The following is a 15,339-nucleotide window of genomic DNA, read 5'->3' on the forward strand; positions in this document are numbered from 1 at the left end:
TATAGAGGTAGTGCATGCAACATTTGTTATAGCTGTGCCACAGGACTCACTCATGCATGACTAGCATGCCTAGGGAGTAGAAGTGGATGCACTAGAGAGGAAGAGGGCTGGCATGGCAAAGGCGGGCGGTGGGGGTGTTTCTGCTTGATATGAGGTTTGTCTGCTTTCACAGGAGGCAGAGGATGGGGAAGGCACCTGTACCCATGGCACAGCATGACTTCAGGGATAGAGAAGCACAGACTGCAGGACAGCCAGGAAGAGCCTTTTTTCTCAACTTTCTAGGAGGAGAAAGAGTTAAAATTCATTCTGTGAAGAATTGGGAATCATGGGCTAATTCAAGTGGGCAGGAACCTCTTGAGGTCTCTAGTCCAACCTCCTGCTCACACAGTGCTGTCTTTGAACTTAGGCAAAACATTTGCRACAAAGAAATAAAGCATTTAAGTGGGAAAGGAGCCATTTGAGATTTTTTTTCAAAATTTCCCCCACGACTGGAGGGAAATGAAATGGCATTTTAGTGAAAAGCAAAGTACTCTGAACTACTGTATAGCTGTGTAGGCATTTGGATGTTGTTCCAGCAAGGTATTTCCCAGGCAAATGTGTCACAAGCTCAGCTGCAGTAGTGACAGGAGCTAGTCTTCCTTTTGAGGTGACTTATCTGCACTCTGACATGACGTGAATGCATGCACTCAACACCGCCAGCAACCACAGAGCCAGGCAGTGAACCCAGGTCCATGGTCTGCTGGGGCTCAGCTGAACCTGCTGCACAAAATGCTGCTTGTTGCCCACCATTTGATGGGGGCTGTGGGGTGCAGGATCCTAATAGCTGTCTATTGAGCTCTCATATGGAAGCCCCACTGGATAATATAATCCAGCCCAGAGCTCAGTTTCCCTTTCCTCTCTTCTGCTTCACACGCTTCTCCCAGGAGTGGTCAGTATGGGAAATAACTGTGAAAATAGTGATAGTCTTTAATTGAATACATAATTTTCAGCATTCTTTTAATAATAAGGTTTTACTTGATCTTCAGGAGCATTTTGGTATTTGAGACATTAGCAAACCTAAAACAGCATTAATTTAACCAATCRATCTAGCCCACAAAAAACTAATATGGAGAAAAAGCAATGTGTTTGTGGGACAGTCCTTCCATTGTTTTCATTTTTCCATTTTCTCTCTTCTTTTCCTTCCTCTGTTGTGTCAGTTGTGATTAAACAGCYGTTTCAGATTTCAGATGCAGGAAATTCCTGAAAGATTAAGAAAAATTTCCAGAGTTTAATATAATATTTTTTAATCTCAATGCTGAGGGAAAGAAAGAATGGGATTATTCTGAATATTGGTGAAACCTCTGAGAATTCTTCCAAAAGACAACTGGAGTTAAAAGGCCTTTTTTTTTTTTTTTTTTTTTTTTTTTGTTTAGTTGCTAGTTGCTACTTGTAAAATGTTCCCCAGTTCTTTTTGGGCAGATCAGTGTTGTGTCAAGTACCATATTCTCTGCGAGTACCCTGCAGAGCCTCCCTTGCTGCAATGGAAACCTTTTCCAAAGACCAATAAAGGCTGCTCTCCAAGACGGCAATACTTGGGAAGATGTTGCTCTGGTCGTCAGTATGTGTTTATCCAGTCATTGCACTTGGTAGAGCCTTGCTTGGCTATACTGCTTCTTCCATCTCATGGCCAAACTTTGATTTTCTGTCTCCTGATGCAGCATGTTTGACTTCAGTGGAGCTGTACCTGCTTCGCACTGGGATGGAATTGGGCATCCTATCTATTTTATCCATTGGACTGGACATAATGGTATCTTCAGGGCTTTCAAGTAGAAAGACAAAGAAGCAATTTCAAAGCTTCTTTGAAATAAGCAGAATATGATGGTCCTGTGAAGAGGAAGAACCTTAGATGGGTCTCTTTTCAGGCAGGAAATGCTCTGAAATGCTTAAAATGGTGTTTTGGAGAGAACTATTCTTTGTCCATGAAGAATTAACTATGTGGGGAAAGGCATGTATATAGAGTAAATGCCTCTACCCTATTGTTCCCATCATTTTCATTGAGTTTATGAACTCCTATATAAAAGACATACCTTTCATCAGTCTGATTAAGAAAAGGCCAATGTAGCTTTCCTATTCACTGAAGCATGAAGCGTGTTTAATTTAATAATGCTGATAAATCTTAAAGCCAGGAGCATTTGGCTAACACATGACCCACTTTTTCAATCAATCGGAAACATTTACATAACGGCCTGATTCAGAGCTCATCATGTGAGGGATACAGAGCAAGGCATGATAGAAATTGCAGCAGTAAGTGATTATGCTACACTACATTTGGTGAAAGCGAAACAGCAAATCTGGCCAGTTCTTAGAAGGCGAGCTGTAACCCGTCTATTTGGGCCTGCTAGCTCTTGTGCTGAGCAAAGGGAGAAGTACCGTGGCTGTCTTGGTGCTGCAGGAGGATGTCTTTGTTTTTATAGCAGCTCTGCCAACAAGCTGAGTTTTGGAGTCCTTTGCCCCAGTGGCAAAATCCAAATTGTTCCTGGATTCCGCTCTTACCTGCCTGTCTACCCCTAGCTGTTGGGCTGACAGCCCGAGTCATTGCTGCCTAGGCCATGGTCATCAGGCAACTTGCACAGGGAAGCCCTAGGCACAGTGTATGTGGCAGGATGGCCTTGCAATCACTGCCTCTGGAAGACAGGACAGTCTCTACCTGAGGATATGCCTTATTTGTGGACAGCCTCTACCTTCTTCTGTTTGTGTTATCAGTCAGATGTGTACCAGCTGTGAAAGGATGTTATGCATCTGTATTGATGTGCATTGGGCTTCTGGGTAGCTGTAGTGGAGTTATGCTGCTGTGTCTTCCCTTGTGGCAGAGCTAAACTGATCCTTGTATAAGACATCCCTGTGGAAGGGCCATGCTGCACTGGGACATGGGGCAGAGCTTTGCTTCACAGGGAGTATTTCTTTGGTACAGGCACTATCTCTTGGCATATCATGTCAGCTTCACCTACAGCAAATGGCAGTGCAGATCTTCGTGAATCAGCCCTGAAATTTCTGCCTTTCCCACTGCATTTGTCCTTTTTCTGGTTGCCTCCCATACATGGGAGTCAGCCTGGGATTGACTAATAAAATCAGTTATGTATTTACCTTTATTGTTTGCCTGCAATGAACTCGATCTTGAAACAGAAAATTCCTGATCTCGCATTTTGTACTATGGCATTTCATCCCATTTCCATTACTCTGGTCTCCAAGGTCATCTGCTTCTTCCTCTGTGATATTCTCCTTCTCTCCACTCTTAATAATATCTTACCAGTATCTTAGCTTGATATCTTCAGCACATTCCATTTCTTATTTTTCTTGTGAGGATGCTATAAATGAAAAAAAGTCAAAGGCCTCAAGACTGGCTTTTAGAAGTAGGTTACAAGTGGCCTCTTTACCAATTAATTGATCTCCTGTTAGTTCAATGGGAATATCATCTCCCTGCTAACCACATATTTTTTATCCACTTTTGGGTTTTTATAAAAATCTATTGGAAGAGGAAGCTTTATATCAACCCTGCCTTCCAGCCATGCTTTATGTATTGTTGACTATTTTATACATCCCATATGCCTCTTTGCATTAAAGTAATACTTGAGCGCTGGTTTAGCTCCCAAAGCAGCTCTTCTGAGGTTTTTGTTTTGTTTGTTTGTTTGTTTTTGTTGTTGTTTTTGCCCCATAAGTCCCTGTTTGAGCAAAGGAAAAGGCCAGATGCCATCACATAACTGTGACGAAAAACCTTCCATCAGTAATAAACTGAGGGATTAAGTAACATGGAACAGAATACTGCAAATCTCAGGGGATTGCACACAGGAGGATTGTGACAYCTTTCTTTGAGACAGGACCACATGCACAGTATCCTCATATAGTAGGCTGCAGGGACATTTCATRTATGTGGTCCCTGCTCAGGTGTTAAGGTGTTAGGGAAGAAAGTTGCTTTACTATGATTTTTCTCTTGCCTCTAAAATAGCAATGATATTTTTCCATATAGTGGTCRGAGAAGGAAAGCAAGGGAATGGAAAGAACAACACTTGGAAAAAGTTAAGATATTTCATTAAATAGCATGCAGAACATGTATGGGTGGAAGTGGCATCTATTCCTCAGACACAGTGCCCAAGCTGTGCCCAACTTAAAAATCTAGAGGAAACACAGGAATGTAGTAATCAGGACACCAGTTTGGTCCTACCTGCTTCTTGCTCTTTGGGCCTGGTATATGTTTCCCTGTTACTGAAGTATCAGMTTCTCTAACCAGTCCAGATTTTTTGAGCGCCATTCACACTTGAAATTATGAGTTTGGTTTTGCTGGATGTGTGTTCTGGGTCTTTAAAAGTCGTAATTCAGCAGCCAGTCTTTGATCAACTGCTTCCCTGACTTCCTGCTCTTGCTTCCATGCCCTCAGCTGGAACACAATTTCTTTTAAGCTCAAATGGGCTTGAGCTAGCGCTGTGGCTATTTCATTTCAGATGCTTGAATCTTTTGTTTCTGCTTTGGCTTTTACTTAAAGCTGGAGACAAACTGTGGCAGTTGGCATTCCACAGTGTTTCTGGATTTGCACCTAGCATGATCTCTGCAGTAAAAGGCCAGCCTGATTTGCACCAATGAATGCTCTCAGGCTGTAACATCTCCCCTGCAACTCCTCCCGCTATTGCTTTCATGTACCTGCTGCTACTCTGCAGGGTTCATCCTGCATGAAGAAAACTGTTTTGAGAAAAAAACTAATGTGCTCATCTCACCTCCCTGCTGTAGTAAAAGGGACAGAAAAGGAGAAAAGGTTGTTATTTTTCCACTGGGGTCAATATTTTCGTGTCTGGGTCAGCAGAGAAAGGTGAGAAAAAGCCAAAAAGAGGGACCAAGAGGAGCGTTTGTATAGGTGGTTCTGAGCCATTCTCCCTTTTTGTCCTCGCAGGTGATACTGTTCTGGTGCTGTGTCATTCTGCGCCGGGGCTCCCCTCCCAGCTAACGCACGTCTCCCATCCCTCGTTAGGAAATGGAATCGAAGGTCTCTGAAGGCGGCCTGAACGTTACCCTCACCATCCGGCTGCTGATGCACGGCAAGGTAACAGGGGTCTGGCATGTAGGTGCCTGCATTTCACCTGCCACAGGCCTCCTTGGGAAGGATGTTCTCCTTGCAGAATTCAGGGAGGTAGCTTCCTCTCTTGTCTTCAGTTTGGCTGTGCCCAGGTCCTGCCAGCCTGTTTGGCATCTCTGAAGCCCCATGCTGTGACTGTTAGCAGAGAAGCAGATTTAAGGAGCTATTTCCATGTGTAGAAGGGTTGGGCCGTGCTGGCCTTGGCTTTTTGCCCTCTCTCCCAGGTGTCTGAGCTTTGCCCAACCCCATTCCAACTGCTTCCTTACCATATTGTGGGCTGCTGTGGGCCTGAGGAGGCACTGGGGCAGCCTGTGTATGCAAGATGCTGTTGAATTACTGTTCCCTCTGCCTGTGTGGCCTCTTAGCAAGTCACTTGGACTGCTCAAATGGCTTTGCATCCCCACAGCCTCACGTACCTGCAAAGATTCCAGTGCCTATCCAGGCAGGCACCACAGCAGCCCCAGCCATAGAGTCCTACTGCCTAGACAGGACAAGGAGATACCTTCATTGAGGACACCCCTGTAGAGCTCATCTGGGATGGGGCTGGTTGGACATGCTTGCCTTGAGATCTCAACACTGGACTCCTGCTTCAGGTGGTGTTTTTCTACAATCCCATGTGGAGGGGAACTATCCCAAGTCAGTATTTTGGGTTCTTTTCTCCTCTGCAAAGCAAGAACTGGGGAGATGGGGACAAAGATAGACCCTCAGCGAGGCCTCTGTAGAAGGCTGCATCACTCTCTCCCTTTTCAGCCACTGTTGCAGCATGCACTTTTCTTGCATTTGCCACGGGAACTGCAGCTGTGTTGATAGTCTCCACAGCATAGTGCTCATGGACCTTCTTAGATACTTCCCTGTCTGTTCTCTCACTGTCCTTTAGCTAGGGACAGTGCATTCGAGTGTGACTTAGTGTGTGCACCAGGTCTCTATTCTATAATGAGATTTGACTGGATTATCTTCACATCTTGTAATGTCATTTCCTTTGTGTCTGGCTTTTTTTTTTCTAGGAAGTCGGGAGCATCATTGGAAAGGTAATGATGTCTTTAAATATGTATTTAGATGCTCCTTGAATTGCCTGCACTGTTTACTACCTGTGTTCTGATAGATGCTAATTACCTTTTTCTGTTTTTCTGAGATGTCCCTTCAAATGTTCTCTGTGTATGAGCTTATCACTGTGTTTCCATGATGGAAATGTTAGGAGACCAACAGAGATCAAAGAGTACCCTTCCCCACTTCTCCACCCCCCAAAAAACCAACAAACAAAAACCAAAACCACAACCCTTACCTCGTGCCATTTTTAGTTGCTTCACTGTGGCTGCTAAGGCAGATGTTTATGATCATTTTGCCCTGATATGTAAAGGGCAATCTTTCTTAAGAAAGATTAAGAAATGTTATGGGAAACAGTTTAAACCCCATGGCCCTTGCCTCTAAATACCACCAAACAGCATATAGCTTGTGCAGAAAGCTTAATGGGAGGCTCTGTTCCCTGGTGCCATTGATACTTCCTGAGGTATTTTGAAAAATCCTTACTATATAGGACTGATTTCCTAATGTTTTTAAAAAGCAGGTTCATGGTGGCAAAGATTTGCTGCAAGAACACCTTCTTTTTTATGCTTGTGCATAATTTTTCCTCTAGTTTGTCGGATCTGGAAAGATTCATAGTTTTACCCACTTTATATCTGGATATAAAGATACTAGATCACTCCAGATACTAGATGAAAAACAGCCCTTCCAAGCACTTTGACACATCAGCTTTTCTGAACATTTGGCAGATTTCTGAGGTTTTTCTGTGCTGTCTTTCTCCTAGTAGGAAATTTAGAAAGGAAGATTGAAGCTATATTGGTAGATATTTTGCCTCTGTAGTATCTTAAAGATATGGGAGCAGATCATAAAGGGATGGGTTTGTACTGTCAGCTCTTCAGCCTACCTAGAAAATGCATCACATGGGAATGGAGGGCCAGGCATCAGAGAGCTGCCCAAATGTTTGGTTGTGAACTGCCTGAGAGGAAGATTTGAACATGTTCAGAAGGGTTGCTTTGAAGGTTAAACTTGACTTTTTACAGTGGTATGTGTTTCTGTCTCTTATTTCAGAAAGGAGAGACCGTGAAAAAGATGCGTGAGGAGGTGAGCAACCTTGACTTGTAAAACAATTTATAAGACAAGCAGAGAGGTGTTGGAAAGACCAGCTGGGCTGTCCTGTCTGGGGGAGTGGCAGTGTGGACAATTATTTGCCCCATAAAAGAATGTGTAGTACTCATAGTTTCAGTCTTAATGTAAGGAAAAGAAACCTGGCTACACAGCAATAAAATCTCAGCTGTCCCCAGAGCTATTTTATCCATTTTCCTGTTCTCCATACTCTAGCAAACTTCTACTACATTTAATAGGATTTTTACAGAGCCAAGAGCTTGWTATTAATGAAACAGTAAAATGAACTTACTTGCAAGATGTGTGAGTTCATGTAAGACTGTTGTATCTTTAGATACTGAAGGGTTATCATACCAGCGGGAAATGCTCTTCTTAAAAGCAGTGTTCCCATGAACCAATCTTGTTTTGACTTTGTAGTTTTACCTTGCAGGAAGAGAGATCCAGAGCAGATATTTGTCAGTCCTTTCTGAAGGCTGGGATAAGGAAGGACTGGAATATACCTTTGGGGCAGGTGTGTGATCTAAATTGCTGGGAGTTTTTGAGGTTAGACAGGATATTGTGAGACTGGCACTGGTGATGCCCACAGACCAAGGGAGCAACCAACTCCCAGGCCTCCTGGAGCTCTCTGAGCTTCTGCTTTTGTGCACTAAGCCTTCTCAGGCCTGGGCAGGATCAGACCCAATGAAAAGACTGCACATCCCTGGTGGTTGCTTGGCTGTGAATGTTTCAGGGCTGCCCTTTTTTTTCTAGAGTGGAGCAAGAATCAACATCTCAGAGGGGAACTGTCCAGAGCGAATTGTGACCATCACAGGCCCCACTGATGCCATCTTCAAGGCTTTTGCCATGATCGCTTACAAATTTGAGGAGGTGAGAAATGTGACCACTCTCCCCTGCAAGAGCAGAAGAGAAGGAGCAAAGGTCTATGTCCAGCTGAGATGGCCCACTGGGCTAGCAGAGATAAAGTGTGTCTGCTGCAGTGGTTGGTCGTGCAGACACTCCTGGTTACTTCCAGCCCATCTGTGCCTGGCTGGACTAGGTTACAGTCTYGCAAACCTCAGTGCAAAACCTTTTACTTGGTCCAGGTATCTTTGGCTAAGCAAGATCTGAGCTTCAGGACACTGTCCCAGAGATCTTGCAGTTAATTTCAGGCAATCCAGAAAGAGGAAAATCACATGTCCTAARCATTTGTAGGATCAAAATAACTTAGTTCATCAGCACAGTGATGGCTGGCTGTTTCCTGGCTGTAACATATTTGCACAAGGGGAAATGCTTCAAAATCGCTATAGATGCACTTTAACTGCTTCTTGCAGCCCTTTAGAATTATAATTTCTTGTGAAAAAGCCAGAGATGTGCTGCAGCATTATTGTATAATGCTTGTGAATCAAGAAATTTTAGTAGGAATATGCCAGGGGAGAGAGGGCTCAAGTGACACTGTTGCAATGACAGAAATTCTGTTTACCCCCTCCTCCTTGAGTTAACCCACCAACTTGCCACTAACCAGAAGCACCAGATGAGGCAATGCTGTCTGTAGAGTATCTACATGAGCATCTAGAACAGCTATGGACAGAAAGCAGCCAAGCAGCTATGGACAGAAAGCAGCCAAAGTTTGGAGACACCTCTTTACTGGCATGTGGTCACATAAGAAGGACTGATTTGTTGTGTTCTTCTTTCTCCAGGACATAACCAACTCAATGAGCAACAGCACCGCTACCAGTAAACCTCCGGTAACGCTGAGACTGGTCGTGCCAGCTAGCCAGTGTGGCTCCCTGATTGGTAAAGGAGGCTCCAAGATCAAGGAAATCAGGGAGGTAAATCAGATATGTTTTACCTGTTGCATGTAATCATGGTTCCTTAGATATGATCTGCAACCAAGGGTGAGCCCTAGAAAGGGGGATTGTCAGGCAGCCAGCATCATGAGCCACATTGCTTCCTAGGACAGTCCTGCTGACATAGGAGGGAAGGACACAGTTTTCACTCCTCAGGTGCCTAGCACATAAGCAGTTGGGCTCCTGTGTGTGCTGGCAGGCTGCTGTGTCTGACCTAGCACAGGGCACCTGCAGCTTGCTGGAGATGCGAAGTGCTGAAGCTGCCTGCAAGGAGAGGGACTGTTGAGCATTTCCATTCTTGCAGCTGCCTTGGTTCAGGTTTGGGATTTCTCCTTCTCTCTCTTTCTGTCTCCAGTCCACAGGTGCTCAGGTTCAAGTGGCGGGGGACATGCTGCCCAACTCCACAGAGCGGGCGGTGACAATCTCGGGGACACCCGACGCAATTATCCAGTGTGTCAAACAGATCTGTGTGGTGATGCTGGAGGTACAGTCTGTAACAAAGGGGGTAAAGTATATAGGAAAAAAATCACCTGCCACCACAACAGCACTGAAAGATGTGGAGCGTGTCTCTGTTATTGTTCACCACTTGTTATCGGACCACTCTCATTTCCTGGTACATTTATTTTAAAACCCACCCTGTGTTTCCCTTGCTGTGTTCGTATATTATTTCTAGAGTCCTGAGCTGGAAATCTGTCTGGTAGGGTGCCCAAAAGGAGATTGTTTGTGTCATAGTGCTGGGTTGGCTTCAGGAGTGAGGGGCCTCAGAGGAGGCTACACAGGCTCTGACAACCTTAGCTTAGTGGTCACAGCACCATGGAGGATGCTGTAGGAAGAAGATAGAGATTGCAACAAGTTCTGTAAAACCCTAGGGTGTTGGCTTCCTCTAAGCAGGGCTCCTGGTGCCCCACAAGGCTAGGGCTAACTTTGGGAGGAGGCCAGCACATCCTCTGTGCTCAAGGGAGCTGGGAGAATAGCTGTGGTGCGGAGAGTGCAGAAGGAGGAGAGCTGAGGGCACGAAAAGAAGACCTGGGCATGGGATCCAGTGAGGGCAGAGCAGGAAAATATGTTCAGAAAGGCTGGTGGAAAGCAGGGCCTGTAGGCACATGGATGGAGTTCATGGATGCATATCCAGGGTGCTGTTTTCTGGGAGAAATGCTGATGGGCAGAGCTTGAAGATCTCTGCAATATAGACATGCTGCTGTATCAATGACTTATGGCCAGGAACAACTCCAGCCATGTGCCCCAAATACGTGTTTGTTGCCTTGGAGGAGAGAAAGTCAAAGAAGAAACTACATGGGACAGTGAYAGCCACCCCTCCCACTGCTGCCCAAAAGTGGATGGACAGCAAGCCCATTTGCTTTGCTGTGCATCCCAGCCCATTCATCACTGGCCCTTTCATGGCAAGTAGGCGCACATTTACTGCTGCAAGAGCTTCGAATGAGACATCCAAGGCTTCATGGAAATGAAACAAATCCAAACTCAAACAACTTCTAATTAACAGTGCCTGACCAAGAAGGAATTGCTGTTTACATTGTTATCAACCAGTTCTGGTAATACTACCAGAACTTCTACACTAATACACTCTACTGCTTAAGAAGTGCAATTTTAGTTGTGTCGTTTAGGTACCGGTGTGAATCCAGATAATGCTATGGACCACAGCAGAAATGGGCAGAACTTTAGACCTGCCCAAGGGAATGCTTGCAGTCTCACTGACCAAAACAGGAGTTGCTGGTTCTCTGTACTGCTCAGCAATAGGAAAGAAAAATAAAATCCATGAATTTTCTTGCAGTCTGAAATCTGGAGAGTCTCTTGACTTTAACAGTTCACAGAGATACTCCTTATAATGCCTGTGTCATAAATTATCTTACCAGAAAATTTCTCGCTCATCACCTCTAAGATTTGTAATACAATGAAAGGAAAAACAGATTTGTGATTATACATGCTATGCTTTGGTCATACAGCTTTCCTACAGACTAATACTTCATATCAATATTTGAACATGATGACGTGTAGAAGAATGTATAGAAGAATAAAGAATTTTCCATAAAATAATACAAACATAATTTATACTACCCACTATTATAAATTAGTAATAATTGAGCTGTTTCACTGATGGTTAGATTCAGAAGGATTTGCTCTGAAATCTCCCATTTAAGAGAAAACAGACACAGGGATCTTCTCTTTGGTGAGAAGATGTAATACATCATGCAGATGCTGACACGTGGACTACAACTTCTGCTGTGACTTATCCACAGGCAGATCAGGCTATAGCACCAAAGAGGAAAATGTCCTGGCAAACAAGAGTGGTGTTGCCCCAAGGCACTTTGCCAGAGGAGAAAAAGGTGTGAATATGTACAGCTCAGTGCCTGAGCTGTTGTTATCTGTCTGCTGAGTTAAATAAGGAGTTTCCAATGTGCAGTATTAGAATATGATCTCTAGAAATGTAGTTGCTACCATCTGAGGATTGTTTCCAGCTTCTTGCAGAACACAAATTACGTGCTTTCCCTAGTGAATGGAGCACCCTCTAGACCTTGGCACTCCAGCCAAAGCAATTGTTACTGCTTGAACTGGCACCCATCGGGCACAGGGGGTCTTGGCTGTGGTGACAGCCCTTTGCAGTGTTCATTACACATGAAGGCATGTGCCAGCTTGGATAGTCAGAAACCAAACCAAGCAGTAAGAACAAAGCTTTTCCAGCACCTTGGGGATCTCTACATGGAATTTTGAGGCAGTCTCAAGTTTAGACTATGAGCATCAGTTTACAGAGAGAAAAGGCGAGGGAAGCAGCTGAAGTCAACGAAATATTTTGGGGTGCCATGTGTTGGCAAAGGAATTCTCATATCCAAGGATGTTCTTTTCTTCACTAAATGTCATTTTCCCATGTGTCCTCCTGTCTAGAAACACTGTTCACCTGGTGTGGGTGTTGCTCGCGTGTGGTGGCCTGTGCTCCGTCGGGTGCTTTCTAACGCTCTTTTTGCCGCTGTTTCAGGAAAGCTGTTCTAATGTTCTCTCTCCCTCTCCTTGTCCCTTTTCCTAGTCCCCACCAAAAGGTGCCACCATTCCCTACCGCCCAAAGCCCGCCTCCACCCCTGTCATTTTTGCAGGTGGTCAGGTAAGAGCCGACCCGCTTGCAGCCTCCACTGCCAACCTCAGCCTTTTACTGCAGCACCAGCCGCTGCCCGTTAGTGCACTCAGGTTTCTTGCCTTCTGACTTGCATGGTATCATCCCATCCATTTCGTGCCATGACAGATGGACTGAAAGCTCTTTGCAGAACCACTGGGAGTTTGCAACCCCAGACACCCAGCTTAGCTCCTCTGCTTGTTGGTGGAGAGTAAGAAAAGGGCTGGCCTGGGGAAAGAGGTGTCAGCTTCGCTGTGCACGCGTGCATTTGTATGCCTTGTAGAAAATGGCTGGAGATAGCACACAGGTTTTAGTGTGGCTTGGGAAAACCTGTTGTTTCAGATAACTTTATGTGGTCTAAGTATTTCACAGCCCTGTGAGTACTCGTTATAAATTTTTCTTTGTCTTATGTTTTGCTTTATCATACGCAAATTCAGTACTTGCTGTGAAAAAAAAATCCTCATACAAGGAGAGGCCATGAACATGCTCTCACAGTGGCTGTCAATTTTTTTTTTTTATTTTCTGGCATCTCTCCTTTGCATAGTTGTAATTGAACAGAGATATGAAGGGCTCCTCCCAGCCCTTCCAGGCTGAATGGCTGAATGCCTTTTTTCCTGGCAGTGTCCATGAAAGGGTCGTTCCCTGTCAGTGGTGCTCAGCSCAGCTCAGTGATGCTTCCTAGGGAACTCTAACAACCATTTTCAGGCTAACCTCTGCTGCAAAGATTGACCTCATTTGTATCTGTGAGATAGCCTGCATTACGTTGCCTTCAGTGGCATTATGCAGTGGGTAAACCTGATTAAAAGCAAGGTTTGCAGTTATGATGCACTATTTCTAATAATTTTSGGGAAGTGAGAACATGTTTCTGTGTACAGAATAACCATCAGCTTCCATGGCACATGCATGCAATGTAGGCTGGACGTTTGCACATGGCATGTGTTCCGGGTTGATAACACTCCTTTCAGTTGGTATGATTAATATGTCATTTGCTTAAGATATGCATCAGGAATGAGTTTAAAGTGTTTAGCTAAAAAGCAACGTCAGGTTAGCCTGTGACCTCACCTGTGTCACTGTGATCTCCCCTAATGCAAGCCAGGAATGCCTTCTGAACYTGGATGGCCACCCCAGGTCTGAGAGAGGCCTGAGAGAGAGAGGTCCTGAGGTCAATACCCTAAAATTGCACTCCTTTAATGAGAGAAAAGTATAAACCAGATTTGAGGTGGCTGATTTGTGAAACAAGTACACATAAACAGATGGCAGCTTTTAAAAAGAGAACTTTAATCATTCTTTTTTTCCATCTAATCCAATTGCATCTCCTTGTAATCAAATCTGTGTCCAAGAAGCTCCAAGTGCTGTAGCACCTGTGTATCTAATCAGATGTGTACTTTCACAGGTGCTCCAACAGACATGTAGAGCCAGATCTGGGAGACAACTGGAGACCAACTAGAGAGACACAGTCATGAAAAACAAGTGCCAGCATGTTCATTGACTTCAAGTCAAGTCCTGAGCTGCTGGTGGATCTGACCCCRGTTGTCTCTGTCTGGATTGAGAAGCCTCTAAATTGCTCCCTCTCCTCCAAACCCAAGAACTCTCTGAACACAGGCATCGGCAGCCAGCATTTTCCCTTTCATTAGCTGTGCCTCCAACTAATGCCTTCCGCAGTAACACTATGAGTTATTTTGTTTCTCCCAAACCATAATAAWTAGCAGAAGGGCAAGCTACTTATAGAAACACATGACCAAAGCACAGGCTATTTCTAGCAGAGTGCTGAATTAGCATCTCTTAGTCATTACCAGCCACTAGAATTGGGATGAGTGTGCCATTTGGTCTGAGCAGCCATCCTGAAAAAGAGCTTTGAGTCCAACTGTTTGATGAACTGTATCTTCTCAAAAGGGAGAGTAAGATGGATATAATTTTTCTCCTACTGTTAAATGACTGGTGTATTGCACAGAAGTGACACCACAGGAATATATGACCTTCCAGAAATAAGAGCTCTTCCATTGTCCTTTCAGTCAGCATTGTTGAGTCCTTTGGGTCTAAGGGGTGACATGGAGTGGACCGGTTTTCCCGCCCCACAGAGAGGATGCCACATTATACATAGGCTATGCTGCAAGGTTTTTGCATCTCCTTATGTCTTTGAATTTGAATTCCCAGTAGCTCTTTGGTGCATGGCATGTTTCTCAGTCATCAGCATCCAGGCCTTGTGCCAGGGAGCCCTGGGGCCTCTGAACAGCACTTCCCTTTGGATAGCTGTGTTGGTAGCTTCAGGGAGACTTTTTCAGGGGATGATGGAGTGAGTTAAACCTGCAGGAAGTCAGGGAGCTGCACATAAGTCAGCTAGAGGGATGTAGTGGCTGATGGCAACCTYCAAATAGCTCAGCTATACAGGCTGAGGTTCCTATTTAAAATGTTAGCGTTTGCAGCAAGTGAGACCCAGGCAGCGTAGGGGCCATGTCTGTGCTACAGATTAGTGCTGCTGGAGTTTCTGTTGCATCTGTCCAARACACCTTTCTGTCTTTAATTAATATTTTGTAATTACAGAGTTTTGGCTAACATTTTAATCAACAGAGCACCCTGAGGAGGCTGGGTGTTAATCTGAGATGTTATCACTGGTGTTATGCTTGCTGTGGTGCTCTCTGTTGCTGTACAATTGCTACCACCTCTGCAGAATGATGCACACATGCCCCTAAACATACAGTGTGGTTTTATAGCCTTTCTAAAYGCCACCTCTGCTTAGTGGCAGCCAGGCGTAGGAAACAGTGAGCAAAACATAGTCTGCCCCAACAACCAAAGACAAAATTAAACTGCCAGGAAAAACTGAACTTTTTAGAGCACCCTCTGTCATGGGTGCTGGCAGGCAGCATGACTGCCATTTCTGTACATGCAGGTTTGCCTCTTTCCTTCTCCAGGCTTTCAGGGGGTATTCTTTACACTAAACACTTCATTGTTTCCAAATGATGTTGCAGTTTCCAGGTAGTTGGGAGATTTTCTTCTCTAATTCTTTGCTGTCTTTACTCTCCCTTTTATAAAGTGTTATCCATCTTCTATACCATTTCTTTTTGAATCATCTGAATAATGTCTCAACTAGCAAGATTTGTTTTGTTAGCTGGTAAAATCCAAAATACTGGGCTGTCTAGCATCTGGCTCTT

General features: G+C 44.5%; 1 protein-coding gene across 3 annotated transcripts in view; it reads left to right on the plus strand.

The window, feature by feature from the left end:
- PCBP3 (poly(rC) binding protein 3) overlaps positions 1-15,339 on the plus strand; it is a 93,693-nt gene that overhangs the window by 49,181 nt on the left and 29,173 nt on the right. The window contains exons 4-10 of one of the 3 annotated variants that reach the window (XM_085314567.1): positions 4,997-5,068; positions 6,106-6,129; positions 7,190-7,222; positions 7,994-8,110; positions 8,920-9,051; positions 9,425-9,553; positions 12,107-12,181. In XM_085314567.1, coding sequence (XP_085170693.1) covers positions 4,997-5,068; positions 6,106-6,129; positions 7,190-7,222; positions 7,994-8,110; positions 8,920-9,051; positions 9,425-9,553; positions 12,107-12,181 — 582 coding nt within the window. The remainder of the gene's footprint in view (positions 1-4,996; positions 5,069-6,105; positions 6,130-7,189; positions 7,223-7,993; positions 8,111-8,919; positions 9,052-9,424; positions 9,554-12,106; positions 12,182-15,339) is intronic. The other 2 variants (XM_085314568.1, XM_085314569.1) reach the window with 2 other exon arrangements.

This window comes from Rhea americana, unplaced genomic scaffold (assembly GCF_003343005.1).
Source record: "Rhea americana isolate MKP2758 unplaced genomic scaffold, rheAme1 scaffold_408, whole genome shotgun sequence".
Classification (NCBI taxonomy): Eukaryota; Metazoa; Chordata; class Aves; order Rheiformes; family Rheidae; genus Rhea; species Rhea americana.